Below are 14876 nucleotides of genomic sequence, written 5' to 3'. Positions count from 1 at the left end.
TGATGAGTCTGTCTTTTGCCTGTGACCTGCTGAAGTGGTGAGAAGCCCTCCCAGTCCTCACTTTGACTAGCCCTTTTTGGGGCAACGTGGTGCTCAGTTATGCACTGGGCCTAAACCACGACACAACCCCAGCTCTTCAACCCCTCACCCTTTCAGTGAAGGGTCACCCTCGTCTGGCAATACCAATGCTGTGCTCCAATACTTCATGCCTATAAGCATGTCCTCCTTCTGCACAATATTCAAAATCTGTTTGAGTAAAATAAATGCTAGCAAAAAGTAAAATGAGAAAAAAATGAAACCCTATGAAAGAAGCTGGAGCCTGCACGTAACTTGAACACTACACCCTTTGCAGGCTTCCTAGGTCCATACACACTTTACCAAAGCCAGACCTTTGCAAAAGAGTTCTCCTTCTCTCTGAACAGATTCTACGAAAAGCCAGCTTTCCACTGCTCTACTCTTCAGTTACCCATGGGCTGGCTATTATTACCTCCACCATGGCCTTGGGCAGCAGCTCTGCTCGGAAAAGCTGTAGCATGGCCTCCATGATGTTTTTCCAGCCCTCCCGCAGAATGTCACCATGGCGATGGGCCAACTGAAACACAGTCTTTGCTGCAATATGGGCCTTGGGATTACTTCCAAAAACAGTGGGCAGGTTCTCAATAGACTGCAGGAAAGAAGAGGGGGTGGCAATCGGTCAGCAAGAGATGTTTTCTTTTCAACACAAATTAGGGCAGACTGTTCAGAACTGGTTACAGGAAAGAAAACAATTCTGTGTACAATGCTTGGATAACTCCTCAGCTCATATTCACTTTGCACTAAAAGAAGGACAAGGCAGCTTACCTGATACAAGCTGAATCACAAAATGACCAAGACATAAGCTCTCCAAGAACAACAATACAGAACACTTTGAAAGTGCTTGCTGAAAACTCACTAACACTGATATATTCTGCTATGGGAACTCATTCCAGGATCAAGTCTTCTACAAAAAGTACATCTCCTCTGGAAGCAGCAAGTACTCTGCTCTACTGTTAGAGAAGGCCAAAAGCAAAAATCACTCCTGCCACTACTTAAAAGCAGGATTCAAAATAAGAGTGATGAACCCTGACATAGAGCCTCTGCTAATAATTGCTGGATCACAATTCCTCATAACCTGTTCAACACACTCACAGTTTTTCAAAATACAAAAACTGTGCTAAGTAATTTAAAGCAATCCAGAAAGGAGAGAGAAGACAGGAGACAGAATGGATTGAAAATGTGGCTCTTCCAATTTCAGACTTGAAGTTCAGAAAAACTAGCTCCTGCTTCAGCCAGACTGCTGGCAAAACTATTATCAAAATGAGCCTTTGACTCAGAGGTGAACTCCACTAGAAATGCCAGTCTGGAAGTCTGGCAGACATGTGACAACTTTTTTCCATTGTTGCTATGAGGAAAGCACATGAATACATACATCACCAAAGTCTCAGAGTGCAAACAGCAATATGCCTGGTTTTGCACTATGGCAACAAGCCACAACCACTGAATTAAAACACACAGGGATTTTGGTACTACTTACACACTGAGTCAGCGTGAGTCTTAACTGTGGATCAAGTGGGGCACTAGCTCTTCTTAAATCTCCACGTTCCTTTCCATTCCTCTTCTACCAATCAAAGTGGTCATGCATAGCAATTGCAGTGCTTGAAGAGGATGCCTTACCACCAGGATGATCTGACCTGGGAAGTGACTAGCTGCTAAGTGACACTTTGATGTTCTTCCCTTGCTTTCTAACAGTTGCTCTTTGTTTTGTCTCCTCAGCCCCTAAAGACAGCCCCTCCTTCTTCCCTTCCACCAGTCTGTCTCTCAAATATTTGTTCAGTTGTCATATTCCACAACTGTCTCCAAGCCTTACAGGAATTTAGAACAGCAGAAAGTAATTGGTGTACTTGGAATCTGGCCAAATATAAGAACTCACAGCCTTCTTCAAATCCAAAAGTCCCTGATTCTACGTCATAACCCAAAGATATGCTTGCTTAATTTACACGACCTCAGACTGCTCCAGATTCCAGTCTCACAACTAGATGGGATGCAGCTGGCAATAGCTGGTGGTTCTAAGGGCTTAGTCTAGTTGCTTCTACTGTGTAAATCTGTGTCAAACAGTTGTTTCATGGCAGACATTCCTCCGCTTGTGTTATTTATTGGTAGTCTCAAGGTCTGGTATGCCTGGAGAGGATCAAGTATTTCATCTTTACTGTTGTGAGCTGTGGAGGAAGAGGGAATCTAAAGCGAATCCACGGCTTGGGATTTCTTTGTCATTTAATAGTCAACCTTGTACTTTTTCACTACTACAAATGCCAGAATGCAAGTGATACAAAACATCCAGTGCAAACAATTCAATTAACTAGATTAATTTGCAAAACCGTTCCCTTTCTGCTATCCCTTCAAGGGATTTAAAAAAAAAAAAAGTTTTTGCCTTGTTACTCCCATCCTTTCAGTCTTGAATGATCTTGTTTCCATTTTTTATATGTGTAGAAATTCTGTTCTGCTCACTGTGGGTCTTGCACTGGATTCTCAGGGCAATGCTGTGAGATTCTTTGTGAGTTCTGACCCTTTAAAGGAATTGCTGTCACCTTCTCCTTAGCACAAAGCATGGTGCACCACACACTATCTATCAAACAACTTGGGGAAAAACAGGCAGATGCTGTAACACAGATCTGGGCAAAAAAAAGCCTACACCAACCACTGCATCTTGAATTTATTTGCATAATATAATCCACGGAAACAGTCTCTAGGGCTTTCCAAAAGTGGGGCTAACAGCTGATCTTATTACCAGACTCCACACACAAACTGACAATTCAAAGCATTTGTTTTTCTAATCTCTTTATGCTGGTGGATGCACAGCCCCTACACTTCAGAAAAACAGCTCACAAAACAGTCCCTTCTTGGTACCACATAAGCCCTATAACTAAATATCCAATAGCTGAAATGCATAAAGTTGCCTGGGATCATGGATCAAGTAGGTGGAATAAACACTTCTACATCATGGCATTCTGCTCTGCACAAACTGCCACGTGTGCACTCTGTACCTGTCCTATGGAAGTCCTACTTCACTGCACACTTTCCATTGCCTCCTCCACAAAACTCTGGGCAGGGGCTGATAAGATACCTACAGATACAGTGATAATTTAAATAAGCAAATATTACTGCTTAACAGAGGAAGAGATCTCCGATACACTAAAAGCCATGCTTCTTTCCCCTCCTTTCAAACTTACGTCACTGCTGAGGGCTGTAAACTTGCAGAGAGAAATTATGAGATTGTCAAACACATCACTAAGGCCATAGTGAGCAGAAATCATTGCACATTTCCTGGAAAGAAGAAAGCAGAAAATAATGTAATAAGTCAGCACAGGTAAGTCTGTCTACAGGACAGCAAATCAGAGAGCCTCTCTGTTGACATTTTAGACTTCCCTCTCTAACCCCTCATAATGAATGCTGATGTATAGAAGACTACTATTATCCCTTAAATAATCTCAGTCCTCATCCATAGATCCTGATATTTGTCTGTGCTGATGCCAAGGATCACTTTCAAGAAGTGAGTCCAAACAGACAGGCCACTTGCACCTGAGCCAATATCCCTCATCTCCTGTCTTGACATACAAGAGAGTTGCTGAGATCAGGGGTAGTGTTGAAGGTCCAGTTTCCAAGACATCATAGCTACAGCAGTATATTAACACAGCTTTAAAACAATGCTTAAGGCAACATTTGGTCTGGATGCAAGCATGACCAAAGATTGTTCCAGTGCGGTTTCTCATTATAGCAATTTTTTTGAATACTGATCATCTGGGAAAGGAAAAAAAAAATTAAAAAAAAATCCCCCATCTTATTCAGCCACAGCTATGGCCTCATACACATGAGAAGTTTCGTTCATATACAGGGATTTTGCCAGCATCACTGGGCAAGTTAAGAATTTTTCCCCCTCACTTCTAAGCAGCACAGCTATGTCAGCAGGCTTCTAAATGTAACCAGGTTGGAGTTTAAAAATACATCCCCCTGGCACTTTGATTTATTGTTACACAGCAGTCACGCCAGAAAGGGAGTGGCAACCAAGAGCAGCGGCTAAGATGGGATGCATCAATACAAGTGACAGAACAAAGCTAGAGGACCGTAAGTCACAATAAAATGGTCTTCAATTGCTAGGAAAAGTAACAGTTGATTTTCACTGTGATGTCCCTTGCAGGTAAACAGGAGACACAGCCAAACTTTAACTCTTCTGGGTCTTAATGAACGCAAGAGTTACCTGAAACCAGAGATAGCCTTCTGGATGATTGCTTCTTCTAAGCTCTTGTCAAAAACATAAGAAAGTGCTGCAATGGTTGGCCCCCACGTCATGGTGAAGAGATCATGGTCATAGCTTCCGGGAGGCACATGGAGAAATATTCCCTCGTCAGTGGCACCACGATGTAGCAGGACATTCCAGATATAGTTTTCCTTCACCAGGCCCGTCTGTTCTTCTGGCATCACTATCTCATCATTTCTACAAGGAAGGAAGGCAGAAAGGTTGAATTTTTCATTCTGAGCCAAACCTAACATTTACACAGTGTCTTTCATTATACGGTCCCAAAGCTAAGTGGTACCTACTCTGGAGTGATTTTGCCAGCTCCTGAAACATTCTGTTTTCCTAGGCCTGCCTGCTTCCCCATACCCTGAATATAAAGTCTAGCGGCTTTCAGCAGCACTCAGCAGCAACTGTGTAATGATAGTACTGAAGCAGCAGCTACCTAACACTACAAGCACAAATGCAACACATACTGCAGTTAAATTACAGGAATTTTTGGACAGCACACTGGCATAACTGCATGCCCCCATTCCACTTCTCATCCTGTTAAGAGTGCTCTGCATATCTCATTACTCCTAGATAAACAAAAAAATAAATTGTTATACCACTGCGATCAACTGCAGGCATGAGTGCCTTTGTATAAGAATAATGCAAATATTCATATTATGCCAAAATCAAGTATCAGAGGGAAAGGCATGTAGTACAAAACTAAACAAGAACCCAAATGAATGATGGGTGATTCATAACCAAGGTACCACAGCTCCCTACTCTAACTGGATAAAAGCTATACAATAATAAAACTATAATGCAGCACTAGCAATCCCAGTTAAAATCTAACAAGCCTAAATACATACTCCCTCGACTTGGCTAACACTGCACAACAGAGAACCCTCTGCAAACAACCAAATCTACTAAGGATAGTATACTGCAGCCAACATGAAAAGCAGAGGTCTTTCTGTAACAATCAAAAAAGAACACGCTTCAGCTGCCAAAGAAGCAATTTTCATGTGCTAACAACAACTATTGATTTATGCATAAGAAATAAGCTCTTCTCCGTTTTGGGTGCCTGCTTATTTTGACAAGAGCAATCATTACTGACACCATGAAAGAAAATGTTTGCAGTCAATAGTGTATTTTTTTCTAAGAATCCATATTTCATTATTACAGAACAGAAGCAAGTGAATGGGTTTACTTGGAAAGTCTCAGGAAATTCAACTGTGCTCAAAAGTGAAATGCCTAGTGAAATGCATCACCCCCAAGTGATGATGCACTACTCTGTACAGATTAGAGTCCCATTCCCCCACGCCCCCACCCCAATAACACAAAGAAAACAAACAGTTCCCCAATCTCAGCTACGACACTGGGGCAATGTATCTGAGATGGAGCAATACTGAAATGATACACCATTGTTTTAGCCATAGAACACAGAAAAAGCTGAAGTATCTGGTGAAGGGGGATAGGGGAATAGACTGGGACAAAGGCACTAGATAACTGAAAGACATGAGGATATCCTCAGGTTACTACTCAAAACATTAAGAGCACCCTCAAGAGAGAGAGGCCAATCAAAACTAGGGCTCTATTTAAAAGCTTGAGCCACCATGTGAAGAACTTCTATACCTTCAGTACAGACAGCATCACCACCTTCTCAGAGAAGGCTCAAAAGGGCAGATCAGCCCAATCACATTGCCCTGCTTCCAGCCAGAGTCACAGCCTGCCACTCCAGACTGAAACCAGCTGAGAGTCAGTCTTGCATCCTGATTCCTCAGAGATGTAATCCTCTCAGCTACAAATTGGCTGGGCCTGGATTTACTGATAGGCTAGATTTCTGAGCCAATATTAAAGCTCCCTGCCCAGAGCTAGTCTGTGCACAGAAGGGCCTCAGCCACCAGGAATCCTCCTCAAATACTGGTCAGTGTGCCAAGAGCTTCAGGGTTGTCAGAAGAGACTGGTGCAGACAGTAGCCTTATATGAAGAGCTCAAAAGCAGAACACATGAAATGGAGACCTGGACATGATATGTCAGGGTGCCAGTGCTGTCCTGGGGATGAGATACTATACCTCTAGTACTAAAGAAAAAGTTTTTAAAACGCTTAAATGCCTGGTCCAGAGAACAGAGCCTTCTTAGATACAGCATTTCATATATGCTGGTCTTGCTCAGCCATTCTTTTGCATGTTGATAGAAGTAATATATTTTTTAACTTTAGCTTAAACTCTGTGGATTAAGATACCATGGCAAGAATCCAAAGATACAAATCCAGTGCAATCATTATGACAGGCTTGTTACCACAGCCCCACATGGAGCCGGAAGTTCGTCTGAGGCAAACAGGCACACGATCAGTGAGTCTCTCTCCCTACTCTCCAGAGGTTTCACAGACCAAACAAATCTCGTTTGCTCTCTGCATACAAGGAGATGACCGGTTGATTCTTACTTGATGGCATGGTACATGTCTTCCAATATGTCCTGTTCAAAGTCTTTGCCTCCATTCACACCTTTCAGGTTCTTCCGAAACTCCTGAAAAAAGTTACACCAATGTTAATTCCTAATGTCTCCAGCTGTAACTGCTTGGTTAGGATCAGTACTCCACTTGTTTTTTATGAGACCAGAAGGAGACTTTCCTGCATTCTTTAACATGCAGCCTCAAAGTTCAAAGACTAAATGCTATTCTTAGTGGCAGTAGTGTGCAGCAACCCCTGTCTCTGCTCGCAAGGAAAGAACAGAGACACATGCGTAACACATGAGGCTAGACATCAAAATGACAGGTCTGTACCACTGCATTGACACTCACAGGACTTGAACTCTCTAGAACCCCACAGTGGTTCAATAATCTTCTCATTCTCACTATGTCTTAGGATACAGTTTGCTCACACACAAACAAGCCTCTTGACAAACTTGGCAAGTTGTCTGCTAAGGTCATATTTCTTCAGACTGCCCCTTGCCCCCTCTCCAACTGTACACAACTACAGTGCTGCACACCAGCTTATTGTGAACTTGAGTGATGAATGCCAGCAGAAAAAAAAAGAGAATGCCACTGCAATAAAAACAGGTACCGCATTGCTATCAAAACCAGAGAAGCTAGGTGCCCACACTGGTAACACCCACCTCCAGAGTCATGGGGACGTTCTGCTTGCGGACGTTATGATTGTGCTGGTCAGTGTTCAGCATAATAACTGCATAGGCCAGGGCAAAACAGGCATCACTGTTAGCAAATGGGGACCCATTTGATTTCTGTAAGGCAAATATATGCACAAATTAGTCCTACAGGAACGGCGATCAGTGACCCAAAACAACCATCTTCCTACCCACCATACTGAATCATCTCTGGGTCAAACAAAAACCCCAGGCTCTGGCACCAGCTTCCAAAAAGCACCCCGTAAATCTATGTGCCACTGCCATCTCCTACAAAATAACAACTGCTGCCTGCAGGGCACAGTCAGCTTATATAGGCAGTTTGATCCGACATGTCCAGCATGGCAAGCAGATGCACAAGAAAGGCAGTTTTGAGCTTTCTGCCCACCAAGTACACACCCTCCAATGTTCTGTGAAGGCTTCCAGCAGTCTCTGGATTACAGGTGCCTCTCCTGGTAACCTGAAAGCCTCTAGATAAAGTCGTAATGCTTCATCCAGCCTTAAACCTTGGAAGCTGAAAGTCCTGCAAGACAAATGAAATGCAATGAGAAACCGAAACAGGATGGGAAAGGTACAGTCTTGTTTGTTTCAGCATCACAATACCAGATGCCACAGAGAACAGAGAAAAGAGCAGAGGGTAAGGAGAGAAGAAATATACCATGAATAGGCAAAAACCAATAAAAGAGTCTCAACAATCCTACAGTTGATTATGTATGTAATCATCTCTCCAGTTTTCACAGACATTGGCCCTTCTGAAAGAACCTCGAGTATGATACTATTATATGTATCTAAGGTGTTACCATATGCAAGAGATGCATAGCATTAAGGCATGGTGGTACACAGAGAATCAAGAGATACAAATCCAATGCCTCCAGGAACTGCTGTTCTATCGCTTTTTTATCACTGAACTCTTAACTTTCACCCCTTTCTGATTAAAGAGGTACAAGAAAGATACTCACCCAACAAAGCTTTCCAGCAAGTCTATGTTCTTACGGTCACTCACAAATTCTCCAATCATCTTTTTGTCCAGGCGAGGATTTTCCCGAAGCCACCTGGCCACCTCATTGTTGTCGATGGGGGTGGCAAGAAGGTTCTTTTCCTGCAGAAACTGTATCCCTTTCTTTGGCTTTTGGTTGAACTGCTCTGTGCCGGTTATCAGGAGCTGAAGGAGACATTCTGATAATTACAAGCTTGAAGTGCATTTCTTAATTTAGATTGTTCTTGGCATTTGAACCAAAAGCAAAGTAGAAAATAGATCAACCTCAACATGATCAAGTTTATTTTACTGTGTAATCCAGCAACAAGGCTAAGTAAGGCCAGAAAACCTGCACTGATCTCAAGGAATCACTATCAAATAACACCATTAGTTCTGCTACCCCAAATGCCTTGCCTGCTCTAGTATGTAAACAGAGCAGAGGAAGGCCCCTGATGAAATGCAGACATGTGGCAAGATCAACTGTACCGAGTTACAACAGCAGCACTACTCCATGCCCTTTTCTGTCCCCTTTGGCTCCAGACTCCCATACTCTACCTCACTGCCAGGAGACATGCAGTAAGAATCTGTGGCACCTTTTCAGCAGGTGCAAGTACTGCAAATGCTTTAACTGAGAACCAGAAAACATCCTGCTAGTGAGTCATGGTCTCAGGAACATCTGGTATTCCAGCATGGCAAGGCTATCTGTAGGCTGGAAGACCAGGTGTGGTTTTGGTTTTGAAGGGAAATCAACTTCTCTGTCCTGCTTGACTCTTATTTTAGGAAACTAGACAGTACCACAGTCACAGTGCAATAAAACACCTGACTAAGGAAGGGTTAACTGAGTGTTCTTGGTGGTGTTCAGAAAAACCAAAAGCACAAACAACTGTATGAACTTTGCTAAGGCACCAGAATAAATGTCAGTTCCCTGTTAGCTCCTATCACGATCAAACTGCTAGCGATGACCTAGTGAACTAAATTCGTGACCATCATGATTACTAGCTCCCCAGGGTTTCTCAGTACCTCAGAAGCCACCAGGCCTCTGTTCTCTGCTTCCTCTGCCTGTGTGAACATCCTCAAATTGAAGTGAAACACAGACACTGAAGTAGCATGGAGTGCACAAGGCCCCAGTGAGGGCCTAACAAAATAACAGCCATGTGCTGCCCTGGTATAACAGGCCTGAAGGGACTGCATGACACCAGCAGCATTCCTGTTCAGCTGTAAATCTGGTAACCAAAGCCCTAGGGTATTCTATGGACTGGTTATACTTCTTACGACCATCTGAAAGGAGACAAGGCTGTTGGCAGTCTGCACTGCATTTGTAATTATGTCAGTCTTATGCTTCTGAGCTTCTGGTCATTGCCTTTGGAAAGATCAAAGAAAGCTTTCCATTTGATGCATAATTTGTTTTCTGCTTTTATTTAGCTTTCTTCGCTTTCTTCCTCCTCCCAGCTGTGATAATGTTTAGTACTTCAGAGGTTAAAGGAAGCAGAACACACTGGTGCCACATCACCATCAACATTACTTCAGCCAAATGTTCTGTGTGCCCTGTTTACATACCCAGGATAAAACCATTAGCAGATTCAGGGTCAGGAAAGGGTTTTCCCTGGCAAAATAACAGAGATTTATGAACATCCTTCTGCCCTCTGCCATAGTGTAAGGCACTGCCCTTTTTCTAGGGCCACCTGGAACTTTCTTTAACGAACCCTCTGTCTCTGCAGTGTAGCAGGGTTTTCAGTGACTATTTAATTCTTATCAGCAGAGATTAGAACTCAAAATTTCTGAGATATAACCAGTCATGCAAAGCCCACATGGGATAAGAAACAAGAAGAACGCTCAAAGATCCATTTGTAGTATATTCCAAATCATACCTTCTTTTTATTCTTAATCTGCATAAGTTCCTGAGGGCTTGGAAGGATACAAGAAAATCGAGTAGGCTTCCTGGAGACACTCTTCTCAGCTGGAAGGACAAAGCATCATTAGTCAACCCTACCCTCAGAGTAGCACCCAGCCCACTATAGCATCCCATCATAACCTTCAGTCATGGAGTCCTGCTGCAATGTGCTGCCCTGCAAATGCCAGTGACACTCCTACTATTCAATAACTACATTCCTCCCACCCACATTTGCTTCAGCATAATTGCATAGTAGCTTCTTGTCCTGACAATTTCACACATTCACAAGACTTAATTTTCTGGATATTTTGACTACCTACATTACTAGAGAGCTCCTGACTACTTAAAAATACGAAGCATTCGTATGAATTTCACACACTTCTGCCCCAAAGTGACCCATCAGATCTAACCCCCCTCCCAGAAGAAATGCAACAGTTAGTAGGCATATACAGCACACATATAATAGACGAATATTCACCACACACCTCCTTCCAAGTTTGAACACACCATAGCTAAATAATGGCCTATAGCATAGCGGGATCGGTCAGCAAATGCCAGGACCCTCAGCATATACACACTCAGGGTGTCAGGGTACCATGGAGACTTACCCGCCTCACCTCCTCCTTCCAATTCCATGCAGCCCTCCTTCATCTGGTCAGCCATAAGGCACCCACTGGTGGGAGGGCATGGCCCAACTGGCTCTGAGACTGCACTGGAAGACTTTCCTTCACTGAGTACTCTCTCATTATCTGTAGAAGTTTAAAAGAAAAAAAAACACCATACATAAACCCATAAGCCAAGGGAAAAGCTAGCAACAGAGAAATAATGAACTGATCACTCTAAACTGAACATGTGCTTATTTAAAGGAGTTCCCTTCAGTAACTGATTCCTCAGTGTCCTCAGTATTTTATCTACAAGAATTCTGTTGCACACCCTCATTCTGTTGTGATTGCCAGTCTTGACATAGCCTTTATATGCGCTTCATATGAGGGGTACATTTTAATATCTGTATATTTTACAAATAACAAGGTTAACAACATCAGCCTGTGGTTATAAAACATGCAACAGAAAGACTGAAAACTTTCAGGAACTTTAAATTTAAGGAACTTACTATATCAGCTACCAAAATGAGATCTGCAAGTTTAGCACACAAGACTAAGCTTAGTATCAAAATATCAGAGAAAGGGATCTTACTATTGCTTGTTTCTTTGGCGCTGTTCATGGTTTCTGGGCTGGATTTGACAACTTCCTTCTCTTGTTGATGTATGTTACTCAGCACTTTGGCCTGGCAATGTGCCTCAGTGCTATCTATCACTGTCAGCAACGCTTCCAGAGACAGCAGATGAACAGTATACAGTTGCCCAGAAACTGGGAAGGCATTCTGGGAAATAAAATATTAGTCAATTTTCAGGTCTCCCTCACCATAATGTAGGAAGGAAGTTTCCCCCCACAGCTTGGGGAAGTCTAAAGCATATAACAAAACACCCTAAACTTTTCACACAAAGCTTTCTAGCACATACTTGATGGTTTATCTGCTATAACATCATTAAAGCATCACGTCTATTCTTTCCTCTTCTGCTTCCAATGTTAAATGGCTGCCTCCATCTCTACAGACTGCTCACCCCGAATCTTTCGACCACTCCCATTACTAGGTTCTGCATTACTGGCTTCTCCTTTGGCACCCCACTGCTCCCTCCCTCCCTCAGCCCACTGAGGGTGGCTGCCCCCGGGTCAGCACCTTGGAGAGCAGCTTGGTGAGCTCCTCAAAGAGGTTGGCGCAGTAGTAGTCACAGTCATAGTTAATGTAGAGCTCTGTCACGAAACTAGGAATCCTCCACAGCTGAACGATGGCTTCCAAAGCCATCTCCTTCATTTCATAGGGCATCTTTGGGTTTTCCACAGTGATTATTTCCATCAGCTTCTTGACATACATCTGGCAGAAACACAGGGCAGCTCAGTTAAAGGAAAGAAAAGCAAAGCAGGATAGTGAATAGCTTTGAGGACTACAGAAATAGATTTAAGCTTCATCCTTCCACATGACACTCCATCTTTAATGATGGCTCATTCTGCAGGAGGGTGTAAAAAGGTTTCAGATAGTTCTGCCATTCAGTGCACCTGTATTTACCATTCTAAAAAGACAGTAGGAAGGCAGGCAGTGCAGTACACTAGTCTAAAAGCCATTTCATTATCCCAACAAGAAAAAGGCCTATACAGCCTACCTATAACCCACCGAACCATTTATACAAAGGTAAATTGATATTCAGACTTTATCTTACTGCCCAGCTACATGTATTTAACCGAAGCCCAATAAACTATTACTACGCACCCAGCAATATTCAAAAAACTCACCTCCAGCTGGAATTTCAGATGCTCTCTCATGCTCTCAAAGAGAAGAAAGCATACCCTGAGGGAGGCTGCATACAGATTGAGCCGTTCAACACTCAGTAGCTAAACAATAAACAAAAAAACCTTTAAGAATTACAAAGGCTATTTACATCATGTACTATAAGTAGCAGTACTGTGGCACTGAAGGCATCACCTACAACAGCCTGGAGATGCACACATTGCCTCCTATAGCAATGGTATTTCAAAAAACAATCTCTTATTCAACCACGTGGTCTCACTTTTTGCTAGTGAGGATGAATATACTTAATTCCCTTCTGCTTGTGGTAGCACTTTTCAACTATTACTTTGTTCTTTTGCCAAGCCCGCAGATCCTTTTAGTGGAGAAGGAACTTAGGAGACGACCTGCCTCTGAGATGGCCCTTGTGCAATTAATAGCTTGGTACTCCAAAGGTGGTTCTGCCTACTATTAAGCTGGTAACGTGCATCCATAATTACCTCAGAAACAATTACATCAAATACAGTGTCATGCCACAGTAACAGTTCACTCAAATCACCTTCCTCCTTCTTGGCCCTGGTCTGAAGAAAATAGCACTTGACAACATCTCTAACTTTGCAAAAGCACTGTTTCACTGGTGCAATTCAGACCTCTCATTGCAGTGCAGCACAGAGCTTATATGAAGACAGACCTGCCAAACTTCAGAATACTAAATTCCAATAGACTAATTGATGCAAATTAGTACCTGACTCCCCAGTGCCGTATGCCACGCTAGAATAAACCAGACTCACTTGAAATAGGTGCCGGCACAGCTCCTCCTTCACAAGTCCCAAGAGGGACTGGCAGTTTGCAATGGGTGCTGACTCCAGGGCAACAGTTAGCAGCTGCAGTCCCATGTGGATCATCACCTCAGAGTTGTGGCGGTCATGAGGGTTGGTGAGTGAGATAAGAAAGCGGAACAGTTCTCTAATACATGGTAGCCCGTATGGGACCAGTGCGGCTCCTAAAGGAAAAAGAGAGATTAGCACTCTTAACTTTGCTTTTGTGCTTTGCAGGTGTTTAACAAGTGTTACAAATGAAATTGTTACCGGTCCGCTGACAAACAGGAGCTTATCAAACTTGTAGCAGAAAGTGAAACAGAATAGTGGAAAGGAGAAAGGACTTCAGCAACACTGCCCACCTCTCACCTTCTTTTTGGGAAGACTGAGTAAATCTTACTCCTCGGGGATTTACATAGTCCATGTCATGAACTGAGGCAGAGTCAGAATGTTCTGCTACAGATGCGCACTCCTCTAGGACCTCAGGGATAGACTCGACAGAAGCTGACTGGGTTTTCTCCTCTCTCAGACTTTCATTCTTCATTGATATCAGTCATTTGAGAATGAAAGAAGCAAAACAACAGTTAACAAGCACTAGACAAGCTAACAGAAGAGGAGCAGGAAAACAAAATTCATGAGAAGAGAGTGCCTCTAAATAATGTGCAACCCTCTCTAACCTTTCATTTCCATCTAGTTCTCTATTTTACATAACTGTAGGTTGTGACTAAGGACTTTACTTCGAAGATACTCCTACAACCTATCAGTTCTTACTGCCCCTGAGGTTAGGACTTGGGTCATTTTTTGGTTCTAAATGCTACAAAATTTCAGCACACTATTTCTGTCTACGCCTTCTTAGTATTTTTGCTAAAGTATCTGCAGCTCTGAAAGGTTCTCTAAGCCATCCCCTGACTGACAAAGGTCTTGGTACAGGTTTGTTACATTTCACAGCAACAGCAATGCACATGCACCAACACCAACAGCTGAATTTCTACAAACTCAAGTAAAATTGTTCACTAAATATAATAGAGTTCTGCAGATTTCCTCTGTGTTTCCCTTTAACAGTTTCTCCTTTAATTAAGGTTAATGGTATCAGTAGGAGTACAACTAGCTACATAGGTGCGTTGCTGGGCTGCAGTTATCTTTTCTGAGCCAATGGGGAGGGTCTCACGAGAAAACAAAGACTGAATGTATGTTTGTTAATTTACAAATAACTTACAACAAATCATGTTTTATGCTGACCCTAAGTCTTGAAATAGAATACACACCCATGGCCAAAAAAAAGAGGCAGAAATAGAGTAAGCGTGCTGACTCACAACTGCTTATACTGGGAGTAGGAACTTTTCTTCCTAAGTTATATCCACGTACCTGGAGTTCAGGCCGATTTTGATTTTCAGTGACTTTGGCCTCATTTGAAG

General features: G+C 42.8%; 1 protein-coding gene across 1 annotated transcript in view; it reads right to left on the bottom strand.

The window, feature by feature from the left end:
• Window positions 1-487: 487 nt before the first annotated feature.
• Window positions 488-14876, bottom strand: part of LOC104537478 (golgi-specific brefeldin A-resistance guanine nucleotide exchange factor 1-like) — a gene marked incomplete at both ends in the record, with an annotated part of 32775 nt that continues 18386 nt past the window's right edge. The window contains 15 exon segments of the mRNA XM_010180372.1: window positions 488-664; window positions 3246-3339; window positions 4271-4507; window positions 6738-6820; window positions 7409-7534; window positions 7835-7958; window positions 8395-8597; window positions 10280-10368; window positions 10911-11051; window positions 11497-11683; window positions 12041-12235; window positions 12652-12750; window positions 13435-13646; window positions 13831-13999; window positions 14827-14876. The exon segment at window positions 14827-14876 is cut by the window's right edge and continues 31 nt beyond it. Coding sequence (XP_010178674.1) covers window positions 488-664; window positions 3246-3339; window positions 4271-4507; window positions 6738-6820; window positions 7409-7534; window positions 7835-7958; window positions 8395-8597; window positions 10280-10368; window positions 10911-11051; window positions 11497-11683; window positions 12041-12235; window positions 12652-12750; window positions 13435-13646; window positions 13831-13999; window positions 14827-14876 — 2186 coding nt within the window.

This window comes from Mesitornis unicolor, unplaced genomic scaffold (genome assembly GCF_000695765.1).
Source record: "Mesitornis unicolor isolate BGI_N332 unplaced genomic scaffold, ASM69576v1 scaffold5433, whole genome shotgun sequence".
In the NCBI taxonomy this organism is placed as follows: Eukaryota; Metazoa; Chordata; class Aves; order Mesitornithiformes; family Mesitornithidae; genus Mesitornis; species Mesitornis unicolor.
Note: the sequence above shows the minus strand (reverse complement) of the source record. Positions and strands in the feature narration are given on the sequence as shown.